Genomic DNA, 16,087 nt, shown 5'->3' with positions numbered 1-16,087 from the left:
ATTAGAATATACGTGAATCGGCCTACAGGACGTTCAGCTGATGGTTATAAATACGAGTACGCCGCATGCATAATGCACTGTCGCTCAGGATTCTTGAAAAACGTCACCTTGAGACATAAAATGTTAAATCTCATTTGCCCAGTAATTTCGCGAGCTACGGCGCCATTCAGACCGAAACAAAGTAATGTTTACACATTACTGCTTCACGGCAGATATAGGCTTTAGGTTAGGTTGTTGTGGTACCCATAATCTAGCCGGCATCCTGTGCAAAGGAGCCTCCCACTGGTAAAGATTATAGTAGATTGGGAATGGAGTGATCACCCTCAGGCTATTAATATAAAAGTTTAAAAAAAACCTAACCTAACCTGCTCGTCTGAGGCATACAATTTTGAATGAGTGATAGATTGTGACATTCAATAATTTAAATTGAATAAAACATATTTGAATTTGGTAAATGATTTATGTAATCCATCAACTTTCATCATTGATCTCCACATGATCAAAATACATCAATTTAATAAAAAACATTCTTAAAATTTTAATTATTTATTGGTATTAACTAATATCACAATCCTTATAGTAAACAAATAAATTAAAGTAACTGAACATTGAGCAATTGCCACAAAATAAATTACCTCTTCCATAATTAGCATGAAAAACTTTGAAGTGGTTTTAAATTATTTTTTTTATGACAGTAAGAGACGAGCAGGACGTTCACCTGATGATAATTGATACGCTACCTGCCCATTACAATGCAGTGCCTCTCAGGATTCTTGAAATGCCAGTGGCACTACAATTGCTCTCGTCACCTTGAGACATAAGATGTTAAGTCTCATATCCCAGTAATTTCATAAAAATGTTGTGGTAGTCAAAAATACACCAATAGCAACAAGGAAAAAAAATTAAATTAAAAGTGGTCATTCTCATAGCATTGAACAATATTTAAATTGCTCAGAATTATTAATTACCAACAAAGGCGTAATAGATAGCCCATAGCTAAAATAAATTGTTAAGTGAACAACAACAGGTACACAGTTATTTACTTACTTCCGGAGTTTTGGCGAATTGTTATTCTCACAGACTAATGTCTAATGATTACGAGTGTAAAGTGAGTCAAGGTATGTTTTGAATAATTTTGTTTATTTATTGTTCTCTTGTTTAGAGAAGGTGTTTTTTTTTATCAGTGTGTTGAGTAAAATATTATGTATTTGAACATTATGTAACGGCGTTTATTCTGTTTTAGATGGATTTGATACGGGATCAAGATAAGATTCTGCAGCTGTTGAATGAATCTGACAGTGAGAATGAACACCCAGAACTCGCGCGGCCACCTGGAGATCTTTCGGACTCTGAAGAAGGAGATAACTTAGAGCAAGATGTCTGCATAAACAGTGACGCAAGTGCCGAAGAATCTTTGGTCTCTTCTGATGAGGAGCTGAACATTGTTAGAGGTAACCGAAACAGAAATATGATGTTTGACTCAGATGACGACTCTCCCGAGCGATTGCAGCCACATCTACCGGTGTCTTCACTTAAAAACCCGGTAATAAATCCAGGTAGAGCCTACATATATGGAATAAATAAACACAAATGGGCAGCCACTCCACGCAGCTCGGCTACTCGTGCATCAGCTCGAAACGTTATTCATTTTATACCAGGTTCTGTAAATGAAGCGGGTGATCATGTAGATCCGATTCCATTATTTCATTTGTTTATTTCTGATGAAATGATTGACCAGATTGTAATCCACACGAATGCTGAAATTGATTTGAAAAGGGAGAAGTATAATATAATATATACATAGACATAATTCTTTATACTTCTCCCTTTTCAAATCAATTTCAGCATTCGTGAAACCTCAGCTACTGAAATGAAAGCGTTGCTCGGTCTTCTCCTACAATCAGCTGCTATAAAAAGTAACCACTTGCCTACGAGAATGTTATTTGACACCAAACGAAGTGGCAGCGTTTTCAAGGCGTGTATGAGTGCTGAGAGATTTGATTTTCTGCTACGATGCTGTCGGTTCGACAATCGTGCTACCAGACAAGAAATAAGAGAATCGGATAAGTTCGCTCCAATAAGAGAACTCTGGGAAATGTTTATTGAAAATTGTAAAAAATGGTACATACCCAATTCTTATCTGACAATAGATGAACAATTAGTCGGGTTCCGAGGTCGCTGTCCGTTTCGAATGTATATACCGAATAAGCCTAATAAATATGGTATCAAGATTGTAATGGTAGCGGATTCAAGCTCAAAATATGTTTATAATGCTATGCCTTATTTGGGTAAAGGATCAAACTGCAGCGAAAACACGCCTCTGGCTACATACTGTGTAAAACAACTTTGTGAACCTGTTTTCGGAACAAACAGAAACATTACTATGGACTACTGGTTTACATCCGTGCCACTTGCTTCAGAACTACTGAAATCTCCTTACAAACTAACAATTATTGGCACATTACGCAGCAATAAACGAGAGATACCACAAGAGATGAAGAACACAAGAACAAGGAATATCGGCACTTCAATGTTTGCCTTTGATGCTGAGAAAACCTTGGTATCCTATAAACCGAAATACAACAAAGTGGTGTTTCTTCTATCGACAATGCACGATCAGCCGAACATTAACCCCAGCACCAAGAAGCCTGAAATGATACATTTCTACAATTCAACCAAAGGAGCTGTTGACACTGTCGATCAAATTTGTTCTGGTATGAGCTGCAATCGAAAAACCAATAGATGGCCTCAATGCTTATCTTATAATATGCTGAACTTATGCATTATCAATGCATATGTCATTTATGTATCTAACATGGTACGGCAAAGACAAAAACCCCTACAACGAAGAGCATTCGTGCAAAAGTTGGCCGACACTCTGATGGAGCCGTGGCTGAGGGAACTCTACGACACTGTTACTTTGAGGAAGAATATCAAAGCCAGTATCAAAGATATCTGAAAAAGTTGGTATGTACTAAATTGAAAAAAGAAAGATGTTAATGTGGTAAAGGTTACTATAACATAAATTTCTTACAACTCTATCTAGACATAGATACTATCTAAGGTCTTAAGTTTCTTTGAGACTATTCCCATTGCAGAGTTTTTCATTGCTCACACCACCATAAGAGTTAAGATAGGTCATTCCCTTCAAATGACATTTCATGAAGTTCATGTTCACATGTGTAATGTTCATGAAGATCAAAAAATGAAGGTGCTTTTGGTTCGCCAGTTGCGGGGCATAGGGACTGCATTATGTTTTATTCTCTTACGGCCGTTCCCAATATTCAGTCACCTCCGGTTGTGGCCTAGTTGAGATAAAAATCGTAACTATCATTGACTTTTCTGTCCCAATAAACTTATTGATAGTAACTCACCTTATCCATACACACTGTCTGTCAATGGAAGGACATATAGCTTACCAGCGATAGAAGTTTTTATGGAAATTGCAATTTATGCATCCCAATATAAGGTGATAAAAATGACTGATCGGGTATATTAGGACAGCTTCAGATTATTGGCAGCTAATTACTGTCAGTAGAAGGTAGTAATTTATCTCTATCTGTAGATAGTATATTGGGAATAGCCGTTAAAGTGGTAGCGATCTCATTGTGCAATGGTATTCTCGCTACTGCTTTGTTTATTTGTGCTATTATCACTCTTCTTCATATCAACTAATTCGATTTTGATGACTGATATATCACTGTGTTTTTCTATATCTATCTTTACTTCAGGCTTTTTATTTTCATGTACTATTTTATCTAATTCATTTTTCTTCAATAATTTTACCCCGGATGCTCCTTGCAGGTTGAATAAGCTTTTGATAATTTTTTTATTCTTAATTAAAACAGGGCTATCAAGCTCTACCATTTTTGCCGATAACATGCTGATATCCTTAACACCCTGAGTTATTTCTTTATCTGCACCAAATCTCTCCTTATTTCGTTGATATGTTTTAAGTGGTCGCCTGATCTGAAGTTGGTTTCCCCTTTGACTACATTCAGATTTAGACATATTGTACAGTTCTTCAATATCTGACATTGATGAGAGGGATTTACATGAGTTAGCCCGAGGGTAAATAGTTTGTCTGATCTGGACAGTACCTGTTTCATTGTCACAATCATCCACCTCTATAAACTGCAAGTCTTCATAGCCAAATGGAAATTCACACTCGGTGTTCTCGCACATGAGCATTTTTTCGTTGAAGTTAATGAAGAATCGTTTTATTTGAGATTCACACAGTGGACAAATCTGAAAATATAAAATGTTTATTAGTAGGGTCTGATACAATATGCAATAAAAATTATAATGGTAGGTATGTATAATGATAATAGATTAGGTATGCATCACTACTCTGTGATTAAATTTGACATATAATTTAACTGGTCTGTAACTGGTATTAACTTAACTCCTGCTAGGTAGAGGGCTAAAAATAAATTTTCTCTGTTCAGACCTCCAAAACTAGTTAAAAATCTCATTATATGTAGGATAAACAATCAAAACCTGAGGTAGGGAAGAGAAGGCTAGTTTAAAGTAGGTGAAAAAGTAATGGTAGGTAGGTATATACATGAATATGAATAACATATTATGTAAATGGTTATAGTAACAGGGTTACAGGAAACGCAATTGCAAGCCTTGATATGCTTGATATTTAAGATACAAATGGTAGTGGAAAACACAATTACTAAGCCAAACACTTCAGAATGAGAAAAATTTAGGCCAAAAATCAAATTTAAATACATATAGTGAAGTAGTGCTTACCCTTGGGGTCCCTAATATTGTACTCTTGCTAACCTCAGCATTCTAAAAATGAAAAGTCTAATTAATTTAGCACATGAAATGAAAATATAACTCATGTTTAGTGTCACCGTGAAAATACTCCGGACTCAATTTGAATCGTTATTTACTATGATTATTTCTATTACCATAAAAGACATCTCTGCCTATCCGGAAGAAAGCTTGAAGAACCTCAAAAATATTTTTTTAAGAAATAAGCAAACACTAATAGAATTACCCTTATCATGAGTCAAAATTTTAAACTTACATTAATTGTACTTTTAGGTACAGAAATAGAGACATTCTCAACTTCCATAATAATATTTATATAATTAGGATATGAAATGTAAAAATATTTATTAATTTCTTAAGTTCCCATTTATTATGAGTACGTAAAACAAAATTTCAAAATTCAAAATAGAATTAATGGTCGAGGGAAGAGACGGCACATTACGATATCGTAGTATTTTATATATACTATTTTAATTAGTAATTACTAATTAGTACCTATATTTTAATTTTAAATTCTAACATTAAAATTCTCTTTGCTCTTTGGGGTACAACCAAAGAGGATTAAACCACGACGCAAAGAGTATAATAATATATAGGGAAAAGAGAGAGCTCAAGAAAGTTAGATTTTTTTTTTATTACATCGTTAGTTCGCCATTTGTTCTTGATTGTTCTCTATAAACATTTGTATGTCCTCAATTTATTAATTTAAAAAAAAATTGCAATTCATTAAAATTGGTTAGGTTAGGTTATGTTAGAACAGTTAAAACAACGCCCGAGCCGAGCATAGCGTGCCGCGGCAGCGGCCGGCGAGTGCCAGAACCAAATAGTAGGCGTTTCCCCCCATTAACAGGGGGCGGGGGCTAACTAAAGGGGAAGGTTTTTAATTAAATGTTTTTAAATAAACAACAAAAGAACAAACAATTATGTATAGCGAACAATTAAGAACAAACTACGAACTAACGATATGCGATATTGAAATTTCAAAAATAGAAAAAATTTTTTTTTGGGGGGCTAAGTTTGATGAGCCAAAAGAGAGCCCTCTCTACGCAATATGAGCTGTCTATTTGAAAGCTGGCGCCATCTGAAGATTGGCCCCGAAAATAACTATATATGAGCTCGAAATTATAAAATTCATTTTTAATGCTCTGACGCAATTAACTCTACTTTTTAATGTAGGTATTGCAATTTTTTACCATGTTGAAATTGCGCGTAGAGTTAGTTATCTAATTTTGTCACTACATAGAACATAAAGGATAGATTTAGTAGTGTAAATATGCAAAATGGAACACGAGAGCTACATACATGTGCAAACGCTAGGCATAGCCGCCATTTTATTACCAGTGGGTAGTAACACAAATAAAGAAAAGTTGAAAGGTTTCAAAGCGAGTGACAGCTGCCAAAGCTTTCATTTTCGGGCCAACTAACAGATGGCACTACAGTCTTCTGAAAACGTCACTTTAAGGCGTCTGTCCCACCCCTGCCACTAGGACAAATAACAACTTCACACTTTTTTCTATCGGCCTTAAACACAAGCCTTAGAATATTAACGCTACAGAAGTAGCGTCGGTAACTTTATTATAATAACATAGAAAAGACAAGCTTGTATAGCGCTTGTCCTAAGGTTGAGATAGAACAGGACAAAGCTATTGATCTTGCATCTCTATCGCGTAGCCCATATATTTATTTGGCCCAATGTCAAAGTTGGGGCAAATAAACAAAGAATTGTAATGTCCTACAACTTGTGAATAGTATTTTTGTGATTTTATTATTTTGAAACATATTTGGTAGATATAGATGTGGATCCCTTTCAACTTATAAAAGTTAAGGCCATGGTTGGGTGTTGTATCTGGTTGCCAAAGCCGTAGTGCATGTAAAAATCCAGGAGTTGGGTTCCACACGTAAGTATTGCTAAGTAATTTGTAAGAAGCTCGTATCAAATTAATTTTATATGAAATATTCTTTCCAAAAGAATTTATTTCTGATCCTACTTTACCTATTTTCAGTAAAGTCTGAATCAAAAATATAAACATGATATTATATAACAGTGGCAACCAAAATGTTACCATAACATAGGTTAATGGTTTTTTTTATGGAATAGGAGGACAATCGACCGTACGGGTCACCTGTTGTTAAGTGATCACCGCCGCCCACAATCTCTTGCAACACCAGAGGAATCACAGGAGCGTTGCCGGCCTTTAAGGAAAGTAAAGTGTGTAGTAAAATAATAAACAAAATAATCTATTTCAGGTTTCCATTAGATACATTACTAAAGCAATGGATAACAGCATAAATGGATATATGCAAGAATTTCTTCAGTCCACTTTGAGGCGACACAAATAATAACAAAAAATATAAACAAACGGCTCATTGAAGTTGCAGTCATAATTTTTTCCCGCTCTCATCTCGCCGCCATGTGCTAGTGTCGCACTTGTTTCTCACAAGTGCGACACTAGCACATCTCGTCAAATGACCCTTGAATCCTTTCCATTAAAAAAAAGATCATCAAAATCGGTTGGCGTGATATTGAATTATTCGTCCATTTGTAACACACATACATATATGGTTTTCTCGTGGATGCACTGTCAGAACTAGAATAAATAAAAATGGGACCAGACCACACGGGAAGCACAAGCTTTAAATAAAAAAAGGATCATCAAAATAGGTTTACCCAGACGAAAGTTCTGAGGTCACAAACATAAAAAGAAATACCGTCAAACTGAGAACCTCCTTTTTGAAGTCGGTTAAAAATGCGGCTACTAATAATAATCCTCCTCGCGTCGTTTTCCTCATTACTGAGGGTCGTGACTCCCCCGCTGCATCAGTTTCTTCCGTACGATTCCCTGCCATCTGCTGCGATCCTTAGCTTTATGAAGGGCATCATGGAAGTTGATGTTTAGAGCAGATCGTATTTGGTCCGACCATCTCGATTATGGCCCTCTTTACGAGCAATATGTCCAAAGAATTCCAGCATCCTACGAAGGCATATTGTGGAAAGTCTAGTTTTGACGTTAAGTGCTCTTAGAATAGACACGTTGGTGTGAAAAGCGGTCCATGGAATCTGCAGCATTTTTCTCCAGCACCGCATTTCAAAGGCGTCTATTCGGTCTCTGTCGGCCTTTTTCAGTGTCCAGGTCTCCGCTCCATAACTAAATATGGAGATCACCGATTTGGTTTTAGTTTTTCGCGTGATGTTACGGTCTCTCCATATCTTGTGCATCTGGGACATTGCATTTTTGGCCATCCCTATACGTCTCCTTATCTCTTTTTCGCATGATCCTGTATTACTAATGCTAGACCATAGACGAAGTCACTCAAGATTTCAAGGTTGAGCGTTCCCGTAAGTTCAAGGCTGTTGGTACGATCCACTATCCACGATAATACTTCGTACGTAGTTATAATAATACTTCGTGCCATAAATACGTACCAGCGCTAGTTCTTGGGAATGGTCTATCATCACGGGCAGGATTATTGTCGCCTATACAAGCACGGTAATGTGGTGGTTATCCGATCCCGGATCCAGGCTGTTCTCCTCGAAATCACTATCCCATATGATGACATTGGCTCGACCATGATAGCCTGGAAAGTCCTTACCGCGGCGGTCTTATAGCGATGAGCCTCGATCAATATATCAAAAGGTTCTCGCTAAGCGGTTGGCACAAAGATCAAATACAGGTGCCTCTGTCTGCGGCCCTGCCACAAATAGCTCAGCGCTTGGGCATGACTCCGCTGCCGGCAGCACTCCTAGTTTATGATATTTTGATTTTGTATCATACAATACATATATAGTTTTTATACATATTTAAAAAACTTAAATTTATGAAAGAAAATAAATACATGTGAATAGAAATAACACAATATATTTCCTGATCATTATTAGAGTTCTGAGTGTAGTATATTTTAATAGGCAATGGTAAGTGATTTTTCTGAAATTATTTTTGGTATGCTATGGTCATACAATAAATAAATAATTATCATTACACGCTTTGCATTATTCTGCTTAATTCATTTACATTGCCAATCATCTGTTGAGTATATGATATTACGTAATACGATTTAATTCCGTCTAACCTAAGACTAGTCCTGTCAAAACTATTGCTATCTAAAAGGGGCACGCGGGGAGTACTTCTGTAGTGTCAATATCATAAGAGACCAGGGGGCCTACCATGAACTCTTATTGCGATTCAATTGACAACCTAAAATGAACAGCTTTGCTCTTTGGAACCACGACGTGATTAGAGCTATTTAATTTAGGTTGACGTCAAATCAACTGATTAAATCGCAATGATGTCAATTGAATGTCAAAAATGATATCAATTGAATCGCAAACTGATTTAGTTCGTTCATTCATTCGTACCATTAGGTAATATTTCAACCTAAACTGGATAGCTTATGTGTCAATATGAGCAATTCGAAAAAAGTTGCTACTTCCTTTGGGGAAAGTGAATCGTGTTGTTAATAACTTTTAAAAAATAGTGAAAACATACAGAAAAGGAAAATTTGATTGATGAAAGATGACATAATAATACTTTATTGGACTTTTTTGTACAATAAAATACTGAAAGTAAATACCAAAAATGCAGTAAGGGCCTGGGTTATAGCCTGTTCCCAAGAACGAATAGCCGCCATTTTATGACCAGTGGGCAGTAACACAAATAAAGAAAAGTTGAAAGGTTTCAAAGCGAGTGACAGCTGACAAAGCTTTCATTTTCGGGCCAACTAACAGATAGCACTACAGTCTTCTGAAAACGTCACTTTAAGGCGTCTGTCCCACCCCTGGTGTTCACTGTTCTGTGGTCATTACTCATTCTCAATTCTGTGTTGAACTGTATTCTGTGGTTGAACGTTAAGTGCGAACTGCGTATGTGTGTGGCCTGTGATATATTGAATTAGCGATTTTTTTACTGAGAAGAATCAACTCATAGTATTGAAATTTTAGTTATTGCATTTATACATTTTTGAAAACTATATTTTTATCATGCCGGCTAAAGCTGTATGCGTTTTGAATGGTGATGTAACCGGCACCATTTATTTTGATCAGAGGGTATATTATTGTTATTTATTTTACATCGACTAGTAACTATGTATTAAATTTTTCTAGAATATAATATAGAGTTAGATATAGAGTTTATTCAAACATCGATTTTTTACAGGATGAGAAATCACCAGTGGTTGTGACTGGGCAGGTTTCAGGTCTAACTAAGGTATGTAGCCATTTATTTAACACGGCTTTACACGAACAGACTATTAACATAATCATAAATTATGTTAAGTGCTTGACGACATACTTCTAGAATTAATTGACTTTGAGTACAGGTCAGATAACCTTGTACCTTACATGATTATCATATTTCATTGTAAATATTTTACGTGCCAAAGTTCTTTGGATACCGCACTTGTATTGAATCATATAGCTTATTTATGCTTTGAACTAAAGCAATATAAAATGTGTTGTATGGAAAATTATTATGCAATTTATTCAATTATTATCTTTCAAGGGATCATTATTTAAAATAAAAACCTGTGGATTGTTAAACATTTTGTACAAAATAGTTGTTTGATAGTCTAAATCAAATCAAATTCACATTATTAATACCTAATAACTTATCATAAATTATATATCTGTATTATAACAATCCAATTGAGTTAGTGTCAACAATTTTCCATCAAGTACATAATAGTTTCAAGGCCGGTTGTAAATACCTTTATTATTACTTCATCATTAATATATCAAGTATGGGGTCAAAAGAAACCATAATTTGAAAGAATGTCCTCTGTTAGTTAAACTTCAATACTTGTAATTATTATGTCATAAAAACTTTCACATAATATGAAACTTAAGTGCTTGGACAACTTTTGAAGAAAAAATTAAGAAAATGTTATTTGCTTCTTTCTCCCTATTTGGGTCAATAGTACAAATAAAGTAATTTTATCAGGCAATCAATCATACAGTAGTTATAATTATGATCCTACATTATTTTTTTTATTTTACTGCTTCAGGGTAAGCATGGCTTCCATGTGCATGAGTTTGGTGACAACACAAATGGATGCACATCAGCTGGTCCTCACTTCAACCCTGAAAAGCTTGAACATGGAGGCCCCACCTCCACTGTGAGACATGTTGGAGATCTTGGCAACATTGAGGCCGGGACAGATGGAGGAGTCACTAAGGTATATACTTGTATACTTTTGTACTGATTCCTAATTAAAATCACACTAGACTTATAATCTTATTATTATTATAAAATCAAAAATTACTTCGTAAAATATGTGCCCTGCTGTCTTAATGAAATTGTTTCACAGGAGAACTGTCAAACCGTGCATCAATAAATTATCTCATAGAAATTATGTATGGACATATCAAAGGAAAAACAAATTTGTTGTTTTTATTTAATTTAGCAGCATTTTCCTATTTATTCACTTTTTAAACCTTCTCTGGACTTCCACAAATAATTCAAGACCTAAATTTGCCAAATCGGTCCAGCGGTTTAGAGTTTTAGCGAGACTAACGAACAGCAATTCATTTTTATATATATAGATACAAAAAGTGGCATCAACTGCTATGCTGCAATATTCAATTGTCAGATAATACACACACTCTAACTCCACCTTTTTCCCGTAGAGGTAGGCAGAGACAACAGAACGCAACTTGCTTCTATCCCAACAAACCTCATGCACATCCTTCATTACTTTTTTCATCTATGCTTGCCGATTCGGGGTGCTTTGGACCTTTTTCATTTGTCAAAATGTCACCAACTTGGTTGACTAATGTCCTGCGAGGTCTCCTGCAACCAACTTGCCCACACTCACACTATCAGACAATAATCATAACATAAAGTAAACAATTGCTAATGGCTAATGGTGGATCTATATATGATCTATTTCCCTGATGTGGTCAGTAAAAATGTTCTCGCCTTATTAGGCATAAGGATAATGCTAATTGATGAGTTTTACTAGGAAAAGACTAATACATTGTCCAGAATTGATATTAATTTAATATCAAGACCACAGTTCAACATGCCTCCTTCACAAATGTATGGTAATTGAATTTAATATGATCAAATATAATATAAATGACCCCAACATAAGTGATACAATATATTGAATCAAAGTTTACAGGGGAATCTAAATATCTATTGATTGTGAAAATTATAAATTGTATGGCTTTATTTGCAGTTTTATGTTGTAATTTCTTTAACAACTATTGAGTTTTGACTGAGCATTGCAAATTTTAGAATGTTCTCACCACAAACTACATTCAATTCAAATTCAAAATATTTTTATTCAAAATAGGATGTGACATCACTTATTGAAAGTCAAAAACTACCACCCATTCCAAAATGAATGCCTCAGACCTGACAAGAACGGGCGCAACAAACTCAGCGGGATTTTTTTTTTTTCATTGAAAAAATATGTTTACAAAGTAATATTGTACAATTAAACTTATTATTTAATAGCCTGAGGGTGGTCACTCCATTCCCAATTTGTGGTATCATTAAGAAAGTCATTTATGTTATAGTAACCCTTACCACACAAAGGTTTTTTTACCAATTCTTTTGAAAATCATTATGTAGTACATATCCACACTTAAGACAAATTAATAATTATATTTCCTTTTTGTTTTTAATTTTTATCTCTTTACCTTATGTAAAATAATTGATGTTTGAATAAAAATGTATTTATCAGGAGTATTAATTACCATCAGTTGAACAATTTGTTTGTCACATTTTCTTAAAAAAAAATTATTAGAGTCTTTATATGACTGATTCTTAAACACAAATTGTTGTGAAAGCTTATATTATATATTAATTCTAACATCTTCTTGTAGAACTTGCTATTTACACTTTCTGTTTTTAATCTTTTAAAAAGTATTCAATCTTGAATGTGTGAAACTGACATTAACTAAATAAGATACAAGATCATAGTCACATTGTAATTAAGGTGCATTTTGTACAGGTTTGCATTCAAGATTCACAGATATCTCTAACTGGACCTAACAACATCGTTGGCCGTACTCTGGTGGTTCACGCAGATCCTGATGACCTTGGAATAGGTGGACATGAGCTCAGCAAAACTACTGGCAATGCCGGTGCACGAATTGCCTGTGGAGTCATTGGTCTAGCCCAAGCACAATAAAATGTGTATTACGACAACAAATATGATATAAATATAGTGAACCATGTTTCGGTCTTGTTTGATATATTAGATACTATAAGTTGCAATAATATATATCTGCAGTGTATCCATTTAAAATAATGATTATTGTGGCATTCAAGTTCCTCTTAAATCCTAAATACACATTTTTGTGTCATATTGATGTAAACAGATAACCAGTAAGCAATATCAATTTTAAAAGAAGGAATGCTGAATATTGGTGATTGCTTTAATTTATTTAAGTGCAGAACAAGTACAAGCATACTGTTGTATATTTTAATTGTTATTGATTTTAATATTGATATTGTTTTCTTAAAAAAGATAAGGTTTTAATGTCGAGCATGCTGTAATATCATACCTTTTAAAATTATATCATTCCTTTAGTGATAATAATGTCAGGTGTTTTTTTTATTTTTGGGTGCAGGAAGATATTATAGTCATCAATTGCTAATGTTTATGTTTTGTATAATAAAATATTTAGAGAAAGTGACTTTTATTTTGAAATCTGTGATAATTTTCTATGTGATTTTTTTTTTATAGAATAGGAGGACAAACGAGCGTACGGGTCACCTGGTGTTAAGTGATTACCGCCGCCCACATTCTCTTGCAACACCAGAGCTCTGCGTTGCACGCGGTCAAATGGATCGAGCGAAATGGGGTGTGCCAGACCAAGATGACAGCAATACTCCATGTGTGGCCGGACCTGCGCTTTGTAGAGTGCTAGAATGTGGGCCGGCTTGAAGTATTGCCGTGCTCTATTAATGACCCCCAGCTTCTATGAAGCCAATTTGGCTTTGGGGGGTTAAATTGGACAAGGTTCAATTTACCCCATTCCGCGACCTCGAGAGAGGACTCGATAGAGGACACAAGTTTCTCCCGGTACTGTTCGACGATTTCCCGAGAGAGACCTGCATGTATACGGCATCACCAGTGCTGTCGTCTGCATAGCAATGTATGTTGGAGGTGTCCAACATATCATTGATATGCAGAAGAAACAGCGTGGGAGATAGTACACAGCCTTCGGGCACTCCAGCGTTCACGGGCTTTGGAATCGAGCAATAACCGTCGACAACGACCTGTATACTGCGCCCAGTGAGGAAGCTGGAAGTCCACTTGCATAAGCTCTCGGGAAGCCCAAACGATCGAAGTTTTGAGAGGAGCGCCTTGTGCCATACACGATCAAAGGCCTTCGCTATTTCCAGACCAACTACCAGGCCTTCCCCCTTGCTTTCAATAGCCGCCGCCCATCTATGTGTTAGGTATACCAGAAGAATTTTGAACAGTTTAGTTATTGTAAAAGAAATAAATATTATGACCGTTCATTGCCAGTACATTTATAAAAATTTAATATATGTTTACAAAAATCGTCACTTTTTTGCTCATAATAGTGATTTTCTTTTTATACAACACTAGAAATAAGGGATTGCTTGTAACTAATTCTACAGTATTGTAATTAATTCTACAGGTAAATAGGGTATACACTTTTAAAATAAAGTCCCAGCCACTGTTCAGGCATTATCAATAAATAAATTTAAATATTTTTATAAAAAAAATGTCATTGTCGTAAATCCTACTACTTCACAGCTCATAATGATTATTTTATAACACTGACAGTACCTACAATATTGTATACTTTATTAAGAAGAGCGCAAAAAAAGAATAGGTACTAAGAAAGTTCTTGCACCTCTTCTTCTCCCTCAGAGCACCATTTGTTTCTGAAGCGGTGGTAGTGTTACAAATGACATCAAAAAGAATTCTAAAGAAATCAGCTATACGCTTACCTGCTTCATGGTAATTTTTGGTTTTATTTTTCTTAAATAAGCACCTATAACATCCTTAAGTGAATGTGACGTAGAAACATATAGGGACTTGGTTATGCACAACACAAATCTTAATAGCACTGTCATTATAATGTTTAGGTAATTTCTAAAAAAATTGTGGATTAAAAGAGCCACTTTTTCTGCAGGTCTAATATAAATTATAAACAGCTTTGCAGAGAAGCCCTCTCAACGGATAAATACATTGATTATTCATTTCAAATTCAAATATTTTTATTCAAAATAGGATTCAAAATCACTTTTTGAACATCAAAAACTACCACCCATTCAAAAGAGACTGTCTCAGACCTGAGGAGAATGGGCGCAAGAAACTCAGTTGGCACACCTATATTTTTATGGAAGTAGCTGATGTGAGAGATTGATTTCAAAGCATGCTGCCGAATTGGTCATTTGCAAAACTTATAACTGTTTGGTCTTTTTACTCTCTTTGTCTTTTGTGCTTCCTCCGATCTACGATTCCATACTAATGAACAAGGAACAGACGGGGCCGCATTTTTGCTATCTAAATTACTGTAGGCGCTATAAAACCTAGATGCCAAATATTATGTTTGTGGAATACAATAAATTAATAGGTATGGTTGATAAATGGAAATATAAGAATTCCTTATTTCTTATAAAGTTTGGTATGAATTTTGAGTTTTATAGCAGGAGAAGGTATTAAAATTTTACTTTGGAAACAATCTGGTTTTGTACAGTAAACGCATATAGATTTTTATACTTAATAAGTTATTCGTGCATCTCATGAAAATTGTATCTTAATACCTAGTATTTATTTGTTGTCCAATTAGCACGGCAGTGCCATTAACACTAATTAGACGAATCACAAAAAGGAAAAATTACAAACAAAAAAGGAATAGGTACATAATTGAATTAATTATACAATTTCATTGCTCTCTGCGTAGCGTCCATAGTATTTCAGAAACTAGGGAAGTCCACTCATAATTGAATGGATCCTGTTGTCCAAAAGCGCGTTGAAAGATGCCAATGAACGCGGTAGGTATTGGTGCCATGGCTCGGGCAACGGAGCGATGAAGCGAGTCCGCGACAAGTTTATTATTTCGTGGGCGAAGATCATTGAATTTAGGGATAGGTATAAACGTATGTGTCAATTGTTTAAGGTACCAGGACCGTCTTAAACCTTAATGGACGGCTTTGTGTTAGAACTTAGAAGCATGCGGCGTCCCCCTTGCAAAAAAATTGGATTGTGTGGTTTTATGAAACCACGGTAAAAGTGAAACTTTTTTCACATTATAGGCATTTAATTAAAATTTTTTGGAATAATATTCCATTAAGGGTATAAAAATCGCTTTATC

At 35.1% G+C, this 16,087-nt stretch overlaps 2 protein-coding genes across 2 annotated transcripts; one reads left to right on the top strand and one right to left on the bottom strand.

Moving 5' to 3' along the window:
* Nucleotides 1-527: 527 nt before the first annotated feature.
* On the bottom strand, nucleotides 528-5,274 carry LOC126974481 (uncharacterized). The gene is made up of 3 exons (XM_050821994.1): nucleotides 5,042-5,274; nucleotides 4,759-4,800; nucleotides 528-4,248 (listed from the first exon to the last, which is right to left on the bottom strand). The coding sequence occupies exons 1-3, from the start codon at nucleotides 5,087-5,089 to the stop codon at nucleotides 3,604-3,606; spliced, it is 735 nt and encodes a 244-aa protein (XP_050677951.1). The 5' UTR covers nucleotides 5,090-5,274; the 3' UTR covers nucleotides 528-3,603.
* A 4,337-nt stretch (nucleotides 5,275-9,611) lies between these two features.
* LOC126974497 (superoxide dismutase [Cu-Zn]) lies at nucleotides 9,612-13,422 on the top strand. Its single transcript, XM_050822013.1, has 4 exons — nucleotides 9,612-9,826; nucleotides 9,936-9,986; nucleotides 10,783-10,953; nucleotides 12,739-13,422. Exons 1-4 carry the CDS (start codon nucleotides 9,761-9,763, stop codon nucleotides 12,916-12,918), a joined length of 468 nt encoding a protein of 155 aa, XP_050677970.1. The 5' UTR covers nucleotides 9,612-9,760; the 3' UTR covers nucleotides 12,919-13,422.
* Nucleotides 13,423-16,087: the final 2,665 nt, after the last annotated feature.

Source organism: Leptidea sinapis, chromosome 32, assembly GCF_905404315.1.
Source record: "Leptidea sinapis chromosome 32, ilLepSina1.1, whole genome shotgun sequence".
In the NCBI taxonomy this organism is placed as follows: domain Eukaryota; kingdom Metazoa; phylum Arthropoda; class Insecta; order Lepidoptera; family Pieridae; genus Leptidea; species Leptidea sinapis.
Note: the sequence above shows the minus strand (reverse complement) of the source record. Positions and strands in the feature narration are given on the sequence as shown.

Coding starts and splice junctions, on each gene's coding strand:
- LOC126974481 (XM_050821994.1), bottom strand. CDS start 5,089: ATGGAAGTTGAGAATGTCTCTATTTCTGTACCTAAAAGTACAATTAAT. Junction 4,801..5,041: donor TACCTAAAAGTACAATTAAT/GTAAGTTTAAAA, acceptor TTTCATTTTTAG/AATGCTGAGGTTAGCAAGAG. Junction 4,249..4,758: donor CAATATTAGGGACCCCAAGG/GTAAGCACTACT, acceptor TTATATTTTCAG/ATTTGTCCACTGTGTGAATC.
- LOC126974497 (XM_050822013.1), top strand. CDS start 9,761: ATGCCGGCTAAAGCTGTATGCGTTTTGAATGGTGATGTAACCGGCACC. Junction 9,987..10,782: donor AGGTTTCAGGTCTAACTAAG/GTATGTAGCCAT, acceptor TTACTGCTTCAG/GGTAAGCATGGCTTCCATGT. Junction 10,954..12,738: donor CAGATGGAGGAGTCACTAAG/GTATATACTTGT, acceptor CATTTTGTACAG/GTTTGCATTCAAGATTCACA.